Source organism: Penicillium verhagenii, assembly GCF_028828195.1.
Source record: "Penicillium verhagenii strain IBT 33310 chromosome Unknown utg000013l_segment0_segment0, whole genome shotgun sequence".
Classification (NCBI taxonomy): Eukaryota; Fungi; Ascomycota; class Eurotiomycetes; order Eurotiales; family Aspergillaceae; genus Penicillium; species Penicillium verhagenii.
The window spans coordinates 625,141-644,382 of record NW_026643177.1 but is presented as its reverse complement, the minus strand read 5'-3'; the positions used below and the strand labels follow the sequence as shown (position 1 = coordinate 644,382).

The window sequence follows — 19,242 nt, the reverse complement described above, 5'->3', positions numbered from 1 at the left end:
TCCAATAGGGTAAAATCAATGTTGTGCTGATCAATTTAAGTAGTAAGGTATCTAGGATACATGCTAAGTCCCAACATTGAATAGAGGGGTAGTGACAGCAGAAAATTCATAAAAATAGCGCCAAATAGATGTTGGATATTTGAATATGAGAGAAGTAATGGAGAAACAGAAGAATCGCCGACAGAAAAAGGAACAACACGATCGTTCATGCAGCCAATCTAAAGGTCCACTCTAAACATCTTGCTTGTCCTAATGCGCTCGCCATACACATAGAATAATACAGGCAGTGGGCACATGGCCAAGGCAATAAAACCGAGCAAGGAGTTGCCCCAGCCAAGTCCAAGCGTCTTATACATAGCCGGCCCTGCGAGTGGGAGGACAGCACCAGCTAGGGATCGAAGGACAGTATTGGCTGCCATGGCAGAGGCTGCGTAGATCGTGAATGCGTCAACCAGGTAGGTACTGACCACCATCTAGATGGATCGTTAGTATGGACGGTTCTCATAGAAAGTATGATCCTAATCGACTTACAAAAGCTATCATCATGCCAATTCCTAGCAGTGATGTACCGATAATGGGCACAATCCAATGAACCTTATAATATGCCGTCCATCCATAAACGAATAGTGATACCGGAATAAATAGGGACCCGGGGATCAGAGGAGGTAAACGATACTCTGGTTTCGAGGCTCCCCCATTTTTGGTTGTGAGATACGTCAGTAGGCGATCTGACGTGGCGCCTAATGTCCCAAGGCCAACCAGAGAGCCAATACCAATCCCAAGATATGAAAGGCCGACTGAGCCTTGAGAGAAACCGTATTGATCCTCAAACACTTCGCTGATTGTTGTGAACAGGAGATAAAGGTATCCGTAGATCAAAGCGACGTAGAGGGATAGTAGAAAGACAATTGGCGAGAGGAACAACATCTTAGTCGGACGGACAATCGAGTGTAGGAATAGCTGTCTTGGAGTCCGACCAGTATCGAGTTTTGAGCGGAGATTGGGATTTCCAGTCTCTTTCTGCAGTCTCTTTGTTTTCCAAGCCAAGAGAGCCGGCGGGTAGGATTCTTTTATTGTCAGCACTGAGCATATGCTCACAGCTCCGCTCTATCAATTGCCAGTCAGTATGAATCCCCGAATGAAGAATATTCAAAGTTTTCGTTCACGCACAGCTATAGCAAGAACCCAGAACGTCCACCGCCAGCCCTTTGCTTGAGCCAAATATCCACCGGCTACCAGAAGTCAGCACAAATAAACAAAAGCCCTCAAAATTTCAACAAATCATACCAACAGGTCCAATGACTGGCCCGATCAACGGCCCAATACCCCAAGCAGCCATTGCACTGCCTCTTTTCTCCTGCGCAAACATATCGGCAATTGACCCAGCGCCAAGCGTTAACGGACAGCTTCCCGCACAGCCCGCAAAGAAGCGGAAAACAATCAGGCTCCCGACTTCGGGTGCCACTGCACAAGCGATGGTGAAAATCACATAGAGGATGTTGCAAGCAGTGTACATGACTCGTCGACCATACATCTCCGAGAGAGGGGCAATGAGAAGAGGCCCAAAGCAATATCCCAGTAGATAAACGGAGACCACGAAGGACTCGATCTCTGTGCTGGTGAGATGGAAGCTGACGGCCAGTTCTCCGACTCCAGGGGCAAAGATCGAAGATCCTAGGGGCCTGTTGCATGTGCGATACTAGGTCAGTAGTGGCACGTGCTCACGAGTCTATTGGGGGTGGGGAATGAGATTGCATACGTGAGAAGGGTGATCAAAGCGATTGAAATCGTCGCATTGATTTTCTTCTTCGATGTCCAATTTAGGGGGTTCTCGGGGTCGTCGGGGCCATCCCAGTCGACGATATTAGGATCATGGGGTTCTTCCGTCACCTCAGTTGTTGTGCCATTTGATGCAAGTGCTTTCTCGAGATCCACTCCGTCGTGGTGTGGCTTGTTTTCCTCGGCCTCACGTTGTAATTCATGGTTGCTTGTGGCTGGCGTTGAACCGTCAAGGATGGAAGTCTCTGGATAATGAGCAAGTTAGAATCAATCTGGTTGTATTCTTGTCATGTGGAATGGCTTTGATGCCGTGAACTTTGGAAGGAAAGTATGTAGCGGGTACCTTTAGTATCCATAATGCCAGGCTTGACCTATACCTAACAGTAGGTACCCGATCTGATAAGCTCCTCACCAGTCGCCTTCCTTCCGGATGAAAGAGATTGGTAGTAAGTGGGAAAGATTGAAAGGAGGCCGCGGGGGGTAAAGTTGTAAAAGCTCCGATGGTATCAGCACCGGTGAGATAAAGTTCGGAGCAGCACTAGCACCGCGAAGCTATATAGGGCAGATACTGCCAATGCGCTCCACTACACAGCAAGAAAGGTATGAAAATGCACCTGGGCACGAAAAAAAAAAAAAACCGGAAAAATAATTTTTATTTCTAACGCGGGGAAAACTAGCGAAATGCGAGCTTAATAGGTCGATGGCCTCGGGGTTTAGCACAGACGCGACTTCCGGGCTCCAATAGTTATCCACATAAAGTCTGCATTAGATGCCGTCCGAGTGTGGGCACAATCGGATGCGCGCCATTCAATTTCCCGGCTTACGCTTAACTTTGTGTATTGGATTTTGTGCGTAGTAGTCTCAGGGTAAGAGTGAGGTCAGCAGATCTTCATAAAGGCGCCACATTTTCATTCCGAGATTTGAATTTATAATCCAAATTTCGGGATATTGATTGAAAGCCGATGTATCAATATCGGCTTGATTGCTGCACTTTAAGTCGGTGGGCCCAGTGGCCCCAGTCGAACAGGGGGTATTGTGGATACGGGCTAAAATGTCCACGGGATCTCCGTGGACTCTGGGGTGTGTAGCGTGGAAGGAGGGGTAACACGCATTAGTAAACATGATCTTCTACGTTTCTCACTTATTCAACTAGAAAAATTTTAGTAAATTATTCCACTTGATTCAAAATGTTCTATTTTCTAACGTCGTCTACTTTCCAAGGTTTCTCAATGTTAAATATTCTCTCTTTCCTTGTGACAGATCTCTCCTATCTAACATCAAAAGTTCCGAGACATGGTTGCATCATGCCAATTGCTAAGCATATAGTTCGAGTCGCCATATACTTCATAAATTGTTAGATGGAGAAAGAATTTCCAGAAACCATGCATGTTTTGCCGGATTACCTGTAATCTACCACTCCCACGTTGCTAGATACTAACATTGGTTGTAGGGTTCCAAGGCTAACACCATCAGTTTCTTTGGTAATCAATCCATTCAGGTTTCGAATAATGAGGAAAAGTGTCGCTCATATCAATATCTATATATAATAGGGATTAAATAATGTAACACCTGAAGCAATCACATGTGCACGAAGATAACATAAATGCTGCTGGTGCGGTTCAGGACAATGGCGATAAAAGTTGCCTTCAACATTGAAATTTTGCTGCATCTCAGATTGATGCTGTCAAAATATCAGTCGACAGATTGAAACGTTGCGAGCTGATGAATAGTGGCTATGAGCCATCTGGACACCTTCATCGTAGAGCTTGTAGCTATTTCGAATGTTCACACCAAAGTATTGCAAGGCGCAACTCGAGGAGTCAACAAAATCATTATTTCCTTGAAGAGGGACCCGCTGCTTTCTCATCACCCACTTCCCGAATAACAAGCCAAAGACCCTTGCGAAATTCAGGCTCCTCTTCATCCTTGGATGGCTGTTGACCCCGGCTCCGCATCCCGTCATTTCTCTTCTTAAGCGCCGCATTGAAACGCGTCAGTTTGGATTTCTGACTCCACGGAAGAGCTGCATCAACCTCAAGCTCAGCAATCCACGGCTGCAATATTTGGATACGGTGCTGTTGCATATCGACTTCTTGGGATAGATCAAACTCGGCCATGGGCAGCGCGCTCATTTGCCGAATAAGAGGAGCGTCCTGATCGACCTTCCCCTGTGAATTCAAAATGGGAATATTGGCGATGTGGGCAACGGCATCCAACTTGGCGATCTCGGCCTTCAACCCACGAGGTTCGAAAAGCTCCTTGTTCGCTTGACGAATGGTAGAATCAGCACGGCTTTTTGTGATTCCTTGACTGCCCAAATTGGCGAGACCGCTAACTGCTGACCCTAGCCAGTGAAGCGGGAATAGAATCGGGACAGATCTGAGCATCCCGCCTGTTGCGTCGAGCACTTGCATTGGCGGGCTACTGGTCATGACATCGTTAAGCTGATCCAAGAATCTCATAAAGGATTCCTTGGGTAGTTGGTGTTTTGTGAGTGTGGGCGCATAAGCGCGGAGAAATGGTGATTCGTTCGCAGGAGCGATTGCGGGAATTGCGATGACTCGCCCAAAGCTGGGAGGTAATGGCTGGCTTTTATTTGTCGCTGCTGATGAACTTTCTGCTCTAACTTCAGGAGGACTGTACTGTGGAAGTTCTTCGTCGGGAACAGATGGGTCCACTGCTTGAGAGGTGGATTGTTCTCCTTCGTGACCGCCAAGGTCCTCGAAGGGGTTCCTGGATTTCTCGTCACTTGCCATGGTGTAATATGGTAATAAGGAAAGCAAGTTCAGGGTTGGGGCTTTCGATACTTATAACTTTTGTTAACATTAAGAAGTGAGATAGTAGGGACTTTAAAAGTGGGTACGACGTTGGGGGCTGAGTTGGGCTGCTGAGAGGCTGAGTTCCGACGGCAATCATTACTTGATTGGGAATGCTTCGCGAGCCAATCAGCGATCGATAATAATTCGTCAACGCTTGGTACATTGCCCTCTCAGCAAATCAGATTGTCGAGATCCAATTCCAATCATGCAAAAAACTGACTTCGAAACTAAAAAATTAGCTTCATCACTTCGTCACTCTAAACTACTGTGTCTATTCCTGAGGCTCAGCCTTCAAATATTAGATAGCGTTCCATGTTTGCGTGCACATTTCTGGTGACCTTAGAAATATTTCCATAACCAAGCCGGGGCCCGACGTTTTGTTAGTGTTACTGACCTACTAGTATAAATGGCCCATCATTTCAATTTATATCTACTGCATTTTTTTTACTTCATTTTCATCAAACGGGGCAGGTTAAGTATAGCCTTATATCTATTCAGCAAGAATATACTGTAAAAGATGGTCCATGTTCGTCAAGCAACAAACACTGGTGGAATATACGTAGTATGCACTATAGAACGCGGTAAGGAGAGAAAAAAGAGGAACATTTGAAGGTTATAGCACTTCAGGTATTCAAACATGTGAACATTAAAGGGATAACTAGCCCTACGGAGCGGCAAAGAGGCCCAAAGAACCCCAAAGAACATGTTTATACATCCAAACTTTTTTAGTATGTGGCTAAGAAATCGTATGCCTTATTTTGAAGCTCATACATCATATTCAAAGTATGGATCGATACGTGCTATCATGGTACATACATGGCAAGTCTTGAGTGTGGTTAATGCATTCATTCATTAATTAAAAGTCAACTGGTGTTCACCAAAATTGAAAATCGTGATGAAGACTAGTAGGTTTAATTTATGGGGATGATCGAGATCATCATCATGGATCGTACAATCGATGTTGGTGGTGCCCTGTAACCGCAAACGGAGTGCCGGGTCTGGACAACTTATTCAGGGTCACATTTTCCTTATAGGACAGGTAACTGGCGCTAGTCCGTAGTTGGTTTACAGCCAATCAGATATCTAAGATCCGATTACATCACGTGCTGGTGGGTCAAACTACACGACGCCCATTGGTCAGCTTTCTAATTATCTGACGGCCCCACACACTCGGACCCGCTTATCTGATCCAGATTCCAGGGTCGACTCTCAGTTGCACTTGCCCAGAACAACGAGAAAACCAAGAACAATTTTGCAGGTCGTGCAAGCTACTAAGCACAGATCCCGTGTTACACTATTCCTCCCAATAATTTCTCATTTCCTTCATTCAATCCCCATTCTTCCATCTTTGCAGTGATTCGTCCTTATTATTCCCAACCACCTCGGTGGATCGGCTATTGCACTCTCTGGTGCAGATCATTTGTCACCTACCATGGGCGTGTTCGATGCCATTAGAGGTCGCGATGATGCCGGCAAGCTGACAAGGAGTCTAGTCGATCCTCAAGGTCTCTCAAGCTCTCAGGTTAAGAATGACCACACCGCCACTTCGACTACCAACGCGGATGGAGATGACTCGGTTGAAGATAAAATTGAGAGGCATCATGCAATCAAATATGAACCTCCGGCTGAAGTTGAAGGAGCGGATCATGACGAAAAGGAAATTGACCAGGACTCATCTCATGTTACCGAAGAGGTTGAGTTAGGTCAGCAAAGGGCCGAAGCCGCAGCTCTGGTTTGGAGCCGGCCAGTCGCCTTCATGATCTATGCATGGTGAGATTGAGCAATGATTTTGGCAAAAATGAATTCTCCTCTAACTTTCTCATTCTATCTCAGGATCTGGCTTTGCTTCTTCATGTTGGCTCTGCACTCGTCAATCGGCGCCAACCTGATCAACTACGTTTTTTCCGACTTCGATCTTGCACCGCAAGTCAGCACATCATATATTCTAGCCGCAGTCATCGGGGGTGTCATGAAACTTCCGCTGGGTAAAACACTTCAGTTGTGGGGTCGCGCAGAAGCTCTCCTCTTTTCCACGGCTATCTACATGATAGGAATGATTGTTTTGGCAGCTTGCGGTGGCGCGAACTCCTTCGCCGCTGGATACGTTCTCTACTGGGTCGGGTACTACTGCATGTACCTGATCCTGGACATTTTTATTGCCGACACATCTGGTATGCGATCTCGTGCATTTGCCTTCGCCTTTGCGACAACGCCATTTATCTGTACCGCATTCACTGGGCCTCTTGCAGCCACCTCAATTCGAATCAATTATGGCTGGCGTTGGGGCTATGGAATCTTTTGTATCATACAGCCGATCGTATTTTGTCCCCTTGCTCTTGTGTTCAAATACTATGAGCGCAAAGCAATTCGAATGGGCGTCTGGCAACGAAGGCCCAGCGGACGCACACGGATGCAGTCCATAATTCACTACATCCATGAGTTTGACGGTAAGTGGCCCTTGTCGTGGAATTAACTATCTTGATACTAATACGGATTAGTGATCGGCGCCTTTTTGCTGATGATTGCTTGGGTCCTCTTCCTACTCCCATTCAGTTTGGCCCAATACGGCCGTGCGCAGTACAAGAGCCCTAGTTTTATCGCCATGGTAGTTGTTGGATTTTGCATGCTATTCGCCTTCGTAGCATGGGAGAAATGGGGGGCTCGAAAGCACTTCATTCGATACGAACTATTACGGAAGCCCACTGTTGTGGGTGCGTGTGCTTCTTCTGCGATCATCTACTTCAGCTTCTACCTTTGGGACCAATATTTCTTCAATTTTGTCCTCATAACTTACAACCTTGACTCAACAATGACCGGATATGTCAGTCAGATCTACAACATCGGGTCTTGCTTCTGGGCTCCTATTCTCGGTCTTTTCATCTGGTGGACCCGACGATTCAAATATGTGTGCTTGTTTTTCGGTGTCCCCTTGATGATTCTGGGATCGGGTTTGATGATTTACTTCCGGGGAGGAAATCATGGAATTGGGTTCCTTATTATGTGTCAGATATTCATTGCTTTTGCTGGTGGCACCATGGTGATCGGCGAGGATATGGCTGTCATGGCCAGTGGAGGCCGCGAGGGTACTCCAATAATGCTGGCTCTAATTGGCCTGTCTTCAAGCATTGGCGGTGCGATTGGCTACGCTGTTTGTGGCGCAATCTATAACAATGTTTTCGTCGAGGCTCTCAGAAGTCATTTGCCTGATGATTTGAAGGCCAACGCCACCCAGATTTACACTGCTGGCATTCAAGTTCAACAGACCTATCCATTGGGATCTCCTTTGCGAAATGCGGTCATTCATGCTTGGAGTTACTCCCAAAAGATGAACTGCATTGCCTCGACGTGCATCTTGGTCTTGCTCTTTCCAGCGGTCGCGGTATGGAAGAACTACGACGTCGGCAAGAAGCAGAACAAGGGAACCATGGCTTTCAAGTAGAGCCTATCTACAACTGCCATTCGAAGTCTAACATTAGAGTCTTACTATGTGAGTCTCAGGCCTCAGGCATTGCTTTTTCTTCCACACCCAGGTGTCCGGCACATCTGATGCAGGCCTAAATTACAAAAGCCGTTCTTGCTCTTTCATGTATGTATACTTTAGCTTGCATTATCCATAATCAAAACTCAATAACAGAAAATGACATTCTGAGAACCTAATATCGTCTGTGAAGTTATCCTCGTACGGGGACCCCGCACACTCGAGGCCCTTGCATCTCACACTAACGCTGCAGGGTCTCTCCGCTTGTCGATCGTGTCAAAAATGTGACGCTGCAATCTAACATGGTAACATTCCCCCACAACAATACTCAGCGACCTCCTTCCTTGCTCACAACATCGAAAACACCACCCAGCCAGACGCGTCAGGCGCATGATTCACCACCACATTCCACAACCTGATAAAAAATCATGCCTTACTTGAATGCTAACATCCTCGCGACATATATAATATTCATCTTGCAGCTCTCACAACCATCATCATCTACACAAGATGACATTCAATATGTCAACCCGCTTATTGGTTCAACAAGTGGCGGTAACGTCTTCGCAGGTGCAAGCCTCCCATACGGCATCGCAAAACCTGTCGCAGACGTAGACGGTCAAAACACCGGCGGCTTCTCCACAGATGGAAGCAATGTCACCGGATTTTCACACATGCATGATAGCGGTACAGGAGGCAATCCATCTATGGGTCAGTTTCCCTTGTTTCCGCAGTACTGCACCGACAACGTGCTCGACAACTGCAAGTTCCCCAAGACGGCCCGCGCAGTCCACTACGTGAATGACTCGGTCACCGCGCGCCCGGGCTATTTTGCCCTGGAACTAGTAAACGGCATCTCGGCAGAGATGACGGCTGCCCGGCGGACAGCACTGTACAAGTTCACTTTTCCCGAGAACAAGACTCAAAATGGTTCGATGCTGGATCCGGTCATCAGTCTTGATCTGACAGATTTGTGGGACAGTCGACAGAATGCGACTATCAGTGTTGATCCCGAGTCCGGGCGGATCAAAGGCAATGGGACTTTCCTGCCCAGCTTTGGCGCGGGGTCTTACCAGGCGTATTTCTGTGCTGATTTCGCCGGTGCCCGGATCCTTGATAGTGGCATTTGGGTGAATGACCGGGCAGGCTCGGAGCCGAAGGAGCTGTTCGTTACACGCGGTTTCAACAATTTCTATCTCCAGGCTGGCGGGTTTGTGAAATTCGAGCGGCCGACCGACGGTGCTGTGACGGCTAGAGTGGGTGTTAGCTTTATTAGCTCGGACCAGGCGTGCTCCAATGCTGAAACAGAGATAGCTGATCCACTCAGTTCGTTTGAGAGGCTGCAGAGTGAGGCCGAGAGTGCTTGGAAGGAGAAACTTGCTCCTATCAGGGTCACGTCGGGAGGCGTGAGCGATGACATGTTGAGCGCGTTCTGGAGTGGCATTTATCGGACGATGCTTTCGCCTCAGGACATGACTGGGGAGAATCCATTGTGGGATAGCGATGAGCCATACTTTGACTCGTTTTACTGTCTCTGGGATGCTTTCCGGGCCCAGCATCCTTTTCTTACAGTTCTGGACCCTAAAGAACAATCGAGGATGGTGCGTAGCTTGTTAGACACTTTCAAGCATGAAGGATGGCTCCCTGATTGTCGCATGAGTCTCTGCAAAGGCTGGACGCAAGGAGGCTCTAATGCAGATGTCGTGATTGCAGATGCGTACATCAAGAATCTGACAGGTATCGACTGGGAGCTGGCCTACAAGGCAATGGTAAACGATGCAGAAAACGAGCCTCTGGAGTGGTCGTATGAAGGACGAGGCGGTCTTCAAAGCTGGAAACGGCTGGATTACATACCATATCTGGACTTTGATTATTTGGGATTCGGAACGAATTCTCGAAGTATCTCCCGGACGGTGGAGTACGCGTATAATGATCATTGTGTTTCTGTGGTGGGCAAAGGCCTGGGGAAGGCAGATTATACAAGCTATGTCTCTCGGTCGAGTAATTGGAAAAACATTTTCAAAGACGACCAAGCTTCAATCCTGGAAAACGGCACGAATACTGGTTTCACTGGTTTTTTCCAACCCAGATATCTCAATGGAACCTGGGGGTTCCAGGACCCAATTGCGTGCAGTGCCTTAGCATCTTGGTGCTCGCTAACTTCGAACCCATCCGAGACATTCGAATCGAGTATCTGGGAGTATCAATTGTACGTCTAGCTTTCAAGAAATTTATGGAGCATTGGCACTGACAGATTTTATTCCAGCTACGTCCCCCACGACATGGCATCGCTGATCACCCATCTGGGGGGCTCTGAATCCTTCGTGTCCCGCCTGGACTACTTCCATGATTCTGGACTCGCCGATATCAGCAACGAGCCCGTATTCCTGACCGTCTATGAGTACCACTACGCAGGCCGACCGGGACTTTCCGCAAAGCGAGCCCACAGTTACATTCCGCAAACCTTCAATGGCTCCGACAACGGGCTTCCAGGCAACGACGATTCCGGGGCCATGGGCTCATTTCTGGCATGGAGTTGTTTAGGCCTATTCCCCAACCCAGGACAAAACGTATACCTCATATCTCCGCCGTTCTTCGAATCGGTTGAAATCACGCATCCAGAGACCAATCAAACGGCCATAATCCGAAACATCAATTTCGACCCCACGTACAAAAATATCTATATCCAAAGCGCCACGCTCAATGGGGAACCATACTCGAGGAGCTGGATTGGCCACGAGCTCTTCACGCAGGGTTGGACGCTGGAACTAACGCTTGGGGACCGAGAGAGTGATTGGGGTACAAGCAAGGAGAATTTGCCTCCTAGTTTGAGCGACTCGGTGGTTCATGATCAGTTGCAGCGTGCATGATAGAATTAGGTTTGGTTGATTATGTGCATGTGGCATCCAATGAGGGATGGGGTTTTGTAGCGGTCTGTCGAACTCTTTTTGTTTTGAGCTACTCTCGGACCTTTCTGCGGAGCATATCCCATGGGGTCCGTGGTACGTGCATTACTGTGTACTGGGAAACGATGATTGGCGGAAAGGCGGTTAGTTGTTGTTTTGTATATAATTTCCATTGAATTACCATTAGTGAGAGTTTCAATGTTCAAATTCTGTTCCTTATCGTTACATCCCTGAAATAATCCGCTGAAAATTTTCGAAGTGTGTTGACCCGTATCTATTTCCAGTTTCAAAGTTGGGTTCAGAGACAACCCTTGATCTATCTTGATTTTTGAATGACTTTGGTGCCTGCACCTCGGGAGCGGGTAGGAACACTAAGGCAATACTACTCTCTATGGACTCTATCAGGAACCCTCAACAGAACCAGAGAAATGGAACCCAGAAGGTATATTGCTCCTGCCAGCGTAAACGGCAGCCCGAGCCACGCAGGCCCCAGATGCAAACCCAACCGAAAGGCATAAGCCAAAAGCGGACCGGCAATCATCATCCCAATTGACGTGACAGCTGAAGCAGACGAATAGAGGGTTCCCATCTGGTCCGGTCGGATCAGCGACGTGACGAAACTGCGACATGACACCGCAAAAGGAGCCCCCAATGCGACGAACACAATTCCCGTAATTAGAATTGCTCGGGATGAAGCCGTTCCGATGATGAATAGGCCAAGGGCGGAGATGAAACTGCTACCTTGTGCTATTCTTAGGTCTTTCAAACTGCTAGGAAGATGGAAATACTTTGTGAGTATGGAGGACACGGCTGGCATGAGGAGCAAGAAGTTTGCTAAGGCAAAGATGCCGCGTAAGGAAATGAGGAGGCTGGACTTGAAGATTGTTAGCATTCAAATTCTTAATGATTGGTAGTGACCAAAATAAGCATGCTTACATTGGCTATGCTCCAATCGAAACGTTTAGATGTATACTGCAGCAGGAGACTCGTCGACTGCTTGCTGATAGCCGCAATGAACAGCGAAAAGAGACATATGGCGACGGCTGTGTTACCAAAAATAAATTTGGTCGAGTCACGAAGTTTGCGCATGTTGACCTTGATATGTTGACCGAGAGAGTCATTCTCATCTGAGTATAACTGCGCTTCTTCCTCGCTAGCCTCGGTCGTTAAAAAGACCTTAGATTTGGCCTTAGTCAAGGTTTCTGGCATTAGAAGCGCAGCACCTGATCCCAGAATGGCAATCCCAAGTCCCAATACAAATGGGATCCATGGATCACTAGCCATCAGGTATGCGCTGACTGGGGTGGCTAGAATTTCAGACAGAAACACCGCACTGCCGAGGCGGAATAAGGCCGTAGCTCTATAAGGAGTAAGCAAATGAACTTCACTGCATGTATATCAACTAGCCGTGCCTACATCTCTTCCTCGGGGAATACGTCCGCAACCATAACCAGAGCAATAGATGAAAGGGCATTATCCCCTCCGCCAATGATCTTCCATAATCCAGACAGCCAGACCAGCCGCAGTGGCAGGATTGTAGGATAAAAGCCTTATATTATCTGCATTAGTCGAACTGCAATTCACGCACAAAGGACTGAAGCAGCACTTACACACAACTCGAACCCAGCTCTCGCCGAGGAGGGTTCCCAGAATACCCAGAAGGAGAACCGGCTTACGTCCCCAGCGGTCCGCTAAAATGCCATACGGGACAGAAAGTAGGATGCCTAGAATTTATTCCTATCAGCTTGTAGTAGTAATAATGGACTCGCGTTGATTTGATCACCATACCCGGTACGATATCAGAAGTCTCCTTCCACCCATTCACAAGGGCCAATTCAACCTGCACTGGCTCGGACTTACAGACACCATCAGTTAGAATTGTACCTGCTGGTTGACCTTGAGCATTCAGGTAGTTTCGACAGATGATATTTTCGAAGACCTTCGTTTGGGGTGCGGTAGTAAGATAGAATCCAAAATCAATGGCAAGGATTAGCGCGGTCGTTGCAATCATCACCGTCAGCTTCTGTGATCGCGACGCGGGCGCTTTTTTGGCCCCCAATAATGGTGCGGCTTCATTGTCAGGATTCATTGTGTCGGCGGGGGTTGCCATTGGCCCAGGTTAGTGATTGGGTTATGTCCAAAGCCACGACAAGTCAAACATCAACAGACAGGATTACGTTGGAGAAATTTGGACAGAGCCCTGGAGAGACAGATGTACGGGCTTTGCCATCCTGAGAATCGGAATTCGGAATTCCCCTGGGAAATGTCGTGGCGCTATCTGATGCCCACAGCGCTAGCGGAGTCCGGAGTCCGGAATGATTTATAAGAGTACTAGTATACAAAGAAAAGAAAGATAAGCCGTTATTTATGGGCCTGAGGCTCTCACTCCCATTCTAACCTCCCAAGATAAGATAAAGCGTAGATTTGTACTCGCAGTCGAATCTCCTAGTAGTTCTTCTTTCCTCGGCACTTGCGACTTCTACCTACGCACGAGGAGACCTGGAGCCCATACCTACTAGCGGCCTTGAGCTTACTGGATTTTTTACTACCCGTAGTTATACATATGATTAATACTCCAACTTTCTTCTATATTCTACGACTACAGTTCTACTTTCTCTAATATCTCCTACTTCAAAGCCTCTATATATTCTTACCCACTAGAAATCTAACTCTCCTAGGAGCTCCTACCAGTACTGCGAGCTAGTGAGCCCTGGAGGTCAATATGGCCACCCGGCGACTCTGTAAGCCGCTTACACCCGTATACCCCCGACCACAAAGTCACGGCGTATTGTTCCCGGCGCAAGGGTTAACATACCATGTCTCTTCTTAGGTTTTTCAAAATGTTCTTTCTGCATCAGACCTCAACGCCCAGAGCACACCCTCCTCCAATTTAACCCAGCGAATAGGGACTACCCGCTGACAACGGATGATAAGCTTGAAAGTTAGACGTCCACCATGGAGGTGGGAAAGCCTCGCGGGCACTTTTTTTTCCCTGGCGCAAATGGGAATATCGGGTCATGCGCAACAGAATGAGACCTTCGATCACCGGGTCCGGGGCGATCCTGGCCCGCGCGAGCTTTCGGGTCATGCACCGTGGGGGAGACCCGGCGATCGGCAGTCAAAATCCCTGCTCATGGTCCCTGCGCTCCCCATAATTTCGGGGAGGTAGGTGTCGATAACTCCAAATGGTTTTCGTGCGTCAACGTCAGATGAACCTCGGTGGGTCTTGAATCTTGATAACCGATGTTCTGTTCTGCCAGGATCGTCGCCTGGGGCTTGCGGACTGCAGCAGTAGTAAGTACATATAATTTGCAAGGAGAGCCTTGAACCCTTTTTCTCGAAGCTGATATTATGTCAACTGGTACCTTTGTTCTTGTAGAGATTTGAAGAGTTCAGCTCCGCCACCTGGGCACGTAATACTTGAGTAGTGAGAAGACGCGGGCTAGGTAATCTAGGTAATATCTAGGTAATAGATCTGGAAATCTAATCGGTAGAAAAATCCTAGCTATAGCTCCAAGGCTGCAAGGTTTCTGATGGGTGTATTTTGTAGTAACACACCATGACTAGTGTAGATTGATGCAAGGTTTCATTGTCCTGTATTCTCTACCTACTATCTTGCACGAATTTAGGGTCGACAGTCAAGATAATGTCGCCATGTCGTATCCTCGTGATACAAGAGGGCGATACTAGTGCCCTAGTACGGAGTTAGCTGCATGGGGCTGGGAGTTTCTATGACGACAAGTGTCAAAGCGAGAAAAATAAATCTGTTGACATTTCACATGTGTGTAACGAAGATGATGGAACATAAAACTAAACAAATGAGGCACATCCACGACATTTACAGATTCATGGTTCTTTGATATCGAGGGTTTGAAGGTTCATTTCGGACTCTTTGTCGAGACGCGTAACTATATATGGGTTGTGCTTTATGCCAAAAATAGCGGGGGGCCTTGGAGGGGGACTACATATGCGGAAAATCAAAATAAATAAAATAAATCAAAATATTCAAGGGAAGTAACTTCAGCTGCAGGTGATAACAAATGAAAGTGACTGGTCTCCTGACGGGTCCCCTTGAGTAGCCAAGCGATCACGATCAGCCAGTGAGCACGGGGATCGCCCACAGTCGCTCGCGCCTGGAGGATGTCGCGTTATGAAACAAGATGGGAAAAAGGGGGTTTCTATTTTGACTTTATCTTCCCGGGAATCCTGGACTCGTGGGAGAAAGGTCAGGGGCTTGCATATGAAGAGTATTAATAAACTGCCTTAAAACCTGAGGAAGGCAGCATTTGAAACCCTCCACATGCATCTCTTTTTCCCCATGTTTGAACTTTGGGCCCCATAAACCGATTCAGATCCAAACCCACTTTTTGTTTACCTGATCCTCTTATCGTTGCTTATCGTCACTTATCGGGTCTTATCGCCTTATCGCTGTATCACTCGCATTGGTTTATCGGTACACTAGTCCCAATCCAGTAATGCTACTGTATTGGGTCTAGCCATATTACTATATCAAGACTAGTGTTAATCCACGCGCCTTCCAGTTTTCGACGCGCAAAAAAAAAAAAAAAAAAAAAAAAGAAAAAAGGGCCATCTTTGAGTTCCTTTGAAACTTCGCAATTTGCTCGCGCCCTTGCCCCTCAGTCTCCAAGGGATATCACCGTCCCTTCCATTCCTACTTTTGGATTCACAGAGTTCGCCTTCAATTGCTCTGTTGCCTCCCTTGATTCCCGTCATACCTACTTTCGGGTTCGAAACTTAACTTTTGCGGCGCTTGATCCTTCTCCAGTGGGGTCATATACATTATGGTGTCTTTCCAATGCGAGGTGCGTGAGAATTGCTTGTCGCGGGACCGATTCCCCTCCTATCAAGGGATCACAAAATGTCCAGCTTACTGACGGTGTCACGTAGGCATGTGGTGATGTCTTCACCAAGAAGAAACTCGATCCCCATCGCAGCCAGTGTCGCGGCGCGACCTTTTCCTGCATCGACTGTATGGTTCACTTCTATGGAACTGATTACAGAGCTCACACGGTATGTCTTGTTCATTATAATTGTCACAATTGTCCTGGCAGAAGTCGCGTCCTCCACGCAATCATCATGTCTTACCACATGGCTGGGGGAGGAGAGGGTTCACGGTGCCTCAAGACCAGCGCCAGGACAAGCATTCTTGTTCCTTCTCCGCGGTTACTCAATGTAGCCTACGCTAACAATCCTTCCTTCTCTTAGTCGTGTATCACCGAAGACCAAAAGTACCAAGGCGCACTGTACAAGGAGAAGCCAGGAAAGAACAAGAAGGGCCAGAACCAGAATCAAAACAATGCCAACAACAAGAACCAAAACCAAAACCAGCGCAACCAGCAACCCCGCGTAGAGGATGCCTCTGCGTACGCGGCGCCACCCCGGGCACCTACCCCCCCTCCTGTCGCCGAGGCCAAGCCAACCGCGGACGCCATGGCTGACGAGGGCAAGTCCGTCAACGTTTTTGATTATCTTGTTACCGAAGAAACACCCAATGCCTCCAAGGTCTCGCTAGCTGCTCCCAAGGAGCAGATGACCATGGTCGCCGAGGCCCGCTCTCTCTTCGAGCCCAGCACTGCTCTTGCCAGCCTCGATGCCAAGACCGACGATGAAGGTAATTACGATATTGCCTACGAGGAAAATGGCTTTTCATATGGCGCCGATCCTATTCCCCCATCCATATATCCCAGCAATGTTCCTAATTATTCGACAGAGTTTGTGACTCCGGCCCCCAAGAAGAAGAAGGGCCGCAAGGAGGAGAAGCGCGCATCTGGCTCCGTTAGCGAGAAGAAGCGCAAGCGCGGCAGGGAGAACTCCCTCAGCCCGCAACAGGAAGTTGATACCCCTATGATGGATGCCCCGTCAAGTGTTATGAACAACGCTGGTACCCCTATGCTCAACCACTCCGGTCTCACTGGTGGACTGAACCGCATGATGCGCTCGCCTTCGCACGAAATTGACGACACCCCTGCCCACAGCAACCGTGCCTACAAGGACGTGTCATCACCAATCAAGCGTACCCGACGCAGCAGCGGCAAAGAGGCAAATGGCAACGGCGATGCCGGCCTAGGCATTTCGATCAAGAACCGCGCTGGACGCCTCGTGTCATCCATGTTTGGTGGCACCGGATCTGTGGTTTCTGCCGGCAGCGGAGGTCACGAGAACGGATCCCGCGATGTTGCCCGTCGCGGTAGCGCTTCTAGCGGTGACATGCAACTGGAAGTCCGCAAGAAGAAGCACCGCTCCCGCGATGCTTCCGACTACCACGACGACGGCCGCAAGTCCAAGCGCAAGAGCTCCAACCCCACCGATGGCGACAGACCCTCGCGCCGCCTGAAGCAGGCCGAGGAATCTCCCCCGCCGCGAAAGTCGCCAGGTCACCGTCTACCAGCACTCCAAACCCCCAGCTCGCTCAGAAGACGTGCAGCATGAAATGGCATCTCATTTCCTTTCGCTCGTCTCCCGTGACAGTGAGCGTGGCTGCTCCATCAACAAGGCTCTGAAGCGCTTCCACCGCGACTTCTCTGCCGAGTACGACGATGACCGCGAGCGTCGCCATGATGACGAGAAGGACCTCTGGCGTGCTTTGCGCCTGAGACGCAATGACCGCGGTGAGATTGTTTTGTTTGTCTAAAATTGTGACAACTTGGGAGGAATATCAAAACAACAATCTCTTTTCATCTTATTCTTTTTTTATACTATCTCTGTGGAATGAAATGACTGTGTTCCACGAGAGAAATGGGATGGGCTTTTTTGCATAGCGCGTTTACTCAATGTTGTACTCTTATCTTAAACTTTGGCAGGTCTATTTGTCTCACATATTGTCCTTACTCGACCTGACGGACTTCAATTCGCATTAATGTCTACGTTATGATGTGCTGGAAAATTATATCCGCCAAAATGTAGTGGATACATCAATAGATCAGAAGGGACAATCCAATATTTACTATTGAAGTGATACCTACATAGTACCTTCCCTTCCAAGGCCAGAGTTGAGCACATGTGCACGAATCAAAATCCAGACCTTTCGGGCGCCGTCAAGATGGGCCTGGAGAACTCGAAGACAAGGTATAGAATGCGGTCAGTGTGAGATTCTTTGCACTGCCACTAGGGCATGCAAATGCAGATTCGAGCCTTGGAAACAGCCCCGTATATTGGTGACATGATTTATATACAGCAGATAGCACATATGTCCAGGAATAAGCAAAACAATTAAAATTACATTGAGGTATCATACCCCCGTACATCCCCGATTACCTCGATAACCAACCCCATCTCTATGAAGTCGATACTTGCGACTCATACTGAGGCGGCGGGTGTATCGAAGGCGTCACTACTGCAGGTCCTTCTTGGGCAGCAGGTACAAACGGCTGCGCAGACCTGCCATGCGGCTTATGAGCCACCTGCGAGCCACACTTATCGCAGTAGTGGTCGAAATTCGTATACATCTCCACCTCCGTGGGAATGCACATTAAAAACGGCACTATAAAACAAAAAATGATCGTGCAAATCCTATGAAAACCGTCAGATCGAAAAGCCACCAAAGCGCAACGGAAGTCTTGATTCTTGAACGACAAATGGAAGAACAAAACATACCCGCTTGACCCGCTCGCCCCGGGTTTCACGGCCCTGACACTCGTCTTCGCTAATTGATGACACAGGGGACAATTGATGTGTGCGGGGAAGTCCTGGAGCTGATTTAGTGGCGTCGTCACCACGGGTTTGGGAACTCGCGCGGCGGGAACTGCGTTATTGGATGCGCGCGTCGGTGTATATGCCGGTGTATAGTCTGGGGTATAGGGTGGAGGTGCTGTCATTGCCCTCTCCGGTGTTCTGGGCGGTACGTAATTAGTGTATGTTCGCAGTGTATATATTAAGATAAATGTATAAGATAGTGCTTGGAAGACGTACTGGATCGAGAGAGGATCTTCTTCTGATTGGCGTGATACATTTGGCGGTATAGCGTGATCGTTGCTGGTATTTGAGAGCGATTCCAGTTCGATGGGGACCGGTACCGGCGTCTCTGATGTTGTGGGCGGATTCGTATGTGAATTCTCCATTTTGTATGTACCCTGTCGGCAGTTGTTTTTGAGAGAGAGGAAGTTAAAAAATTATCGTAGATCGTTTACTTATCTTGGATAGCTGGGAAAACTGGGGGATTTGTATTTGCGACAAGGGACTCCGTACTCGGGATCGAATCATGTTAGAGCAATTAGCGTGGTTCAATGTTCGGGACGACCTA

General features: G+C 48.1%; 6 protein-coding genes across 6 annotated transcripts; 3 read left to right on the top strand and 3 right to left on the bottom strand.

The window, feature by feature from the left end:
* Window positions 1–218: 218 nt before the first annotated feature.
* Window positions 219–2,135, bottom strand: N7466_011495 (MFS transporter; the record flags this gene model as incomplete). The annotated part of the gene is made up of 6 exons (XM_057170884.1): window positions 219–473; window positions 532–1,107; window positions 1,171–1,232; window positions 1,288–1,682; window positions 1,760–2,024; window positions 2,123–2,135. 6 exons carry the CDS (start codon window positions 2,133–2,135, stop codon window positions 219–221), a joined length of 1,566 nt encoding a protein of 521 aa, XP_057015605.1.
* Window positions 2,136–3,611: 1,476 nt separating this feature from the next.
* N7466_011494 (uncharacterized protein) lies at window positions 3,612–4,535 on the bottom strand (the record flags this gene model as incomplete). The annotated part of the gene is made up of 1 exon (XM_057170883.1): window positions 3,612–4,535. The coding sequence occupies one exon, from the start codon at window positions 4,533–4,535 to the stop codon at window positions 3,612–3,614; it is 924 nt and encodes a 307-aa protein (XP_057015604.1).
* A 1,495-nt stretch (window positions 4,536–6,030) lies between these two features.
* On the top strand, window positions 6,031–8,037 carry sit2 (putative siderochrome-iron transporter; the record flags this gene model as incomplete). The annotated part of the gene is made up of 3 exons (XM_057170882.1): window positions 6,031–6,368; window positions 6,432–7,045; window positions 7,097–8,037. 3 exons carry the CDS (start codon window positions 6,031–6,033, stop codon window positions 8,035–8,037), a joined length of 1,893 nt encoding a protein of 630 aa, XP_057015603.1.
* Window positions 8,038–8,504: 467 nt separating this feature from the next.
* N7466_011492 (GH92 family glycosyl hydrolase) lies at window positions 8,505–10,946 on the top strand (the record flags this gene model as incomplete). Its single annotated transcript, XM_057170881.1, has 2 exons — window positions 8,505–10,285; window positions 10,343–10,946. The coding sequence occupies 2 exons, from the start codon at window positions 8,505–8,507 to the stop codon at window positions 10,944–10,946; spliced, it is 2,385 nt and encodes a 794-aa protein (XP_057015602.1).
* Window positions 10,947–11,364: 418 nt separating this feature from the next.
* Window positions 11,365–13,092, bottom strand: N7466_011491 (MFS general substrate transporter; the record flags this gene model as incomplete). Its single annotated transcript, XM_057170880.1, has 5 exons — window positions 11,365–11,856; window positions 11,919–12,342; window positions 12,399–12,531; window positions 12,593–12,706; window positions 12,771–13,092. 5 exons carry the CDS (start codon window positions 13,090–13,092, stop codon window positions 11,365–11,367), a joined length of 1,485 nt encoding a protein of 494 aa, XP_057015601.1.
* Window positions 13,093–15,784: 2,692 nt separating this feature from the next.
* Window positions 15,785–17,634, top strand: N7466_011490 (LYAR-type C2HC zinc finger protein; the record flags this gene model as incomplete). The annotated part of the gene is made up of 4 exons (XM_057170879.1): window positions 15,785–15,805; window positions 15,891–16,013; window positions 16,209–17,376; window positions 17,417–17,634. The coding sequence occupies 4 exons, from the start codon at window positions 15,785–15,787 to the stop codon at window positions 17,632–17,634; spliced, it is 1,530 nt and encodes a 509-aa protein (XP_057015600.1).
* Window positions 17,635–19,242: the final 1,608 nt, after the last annotated feature.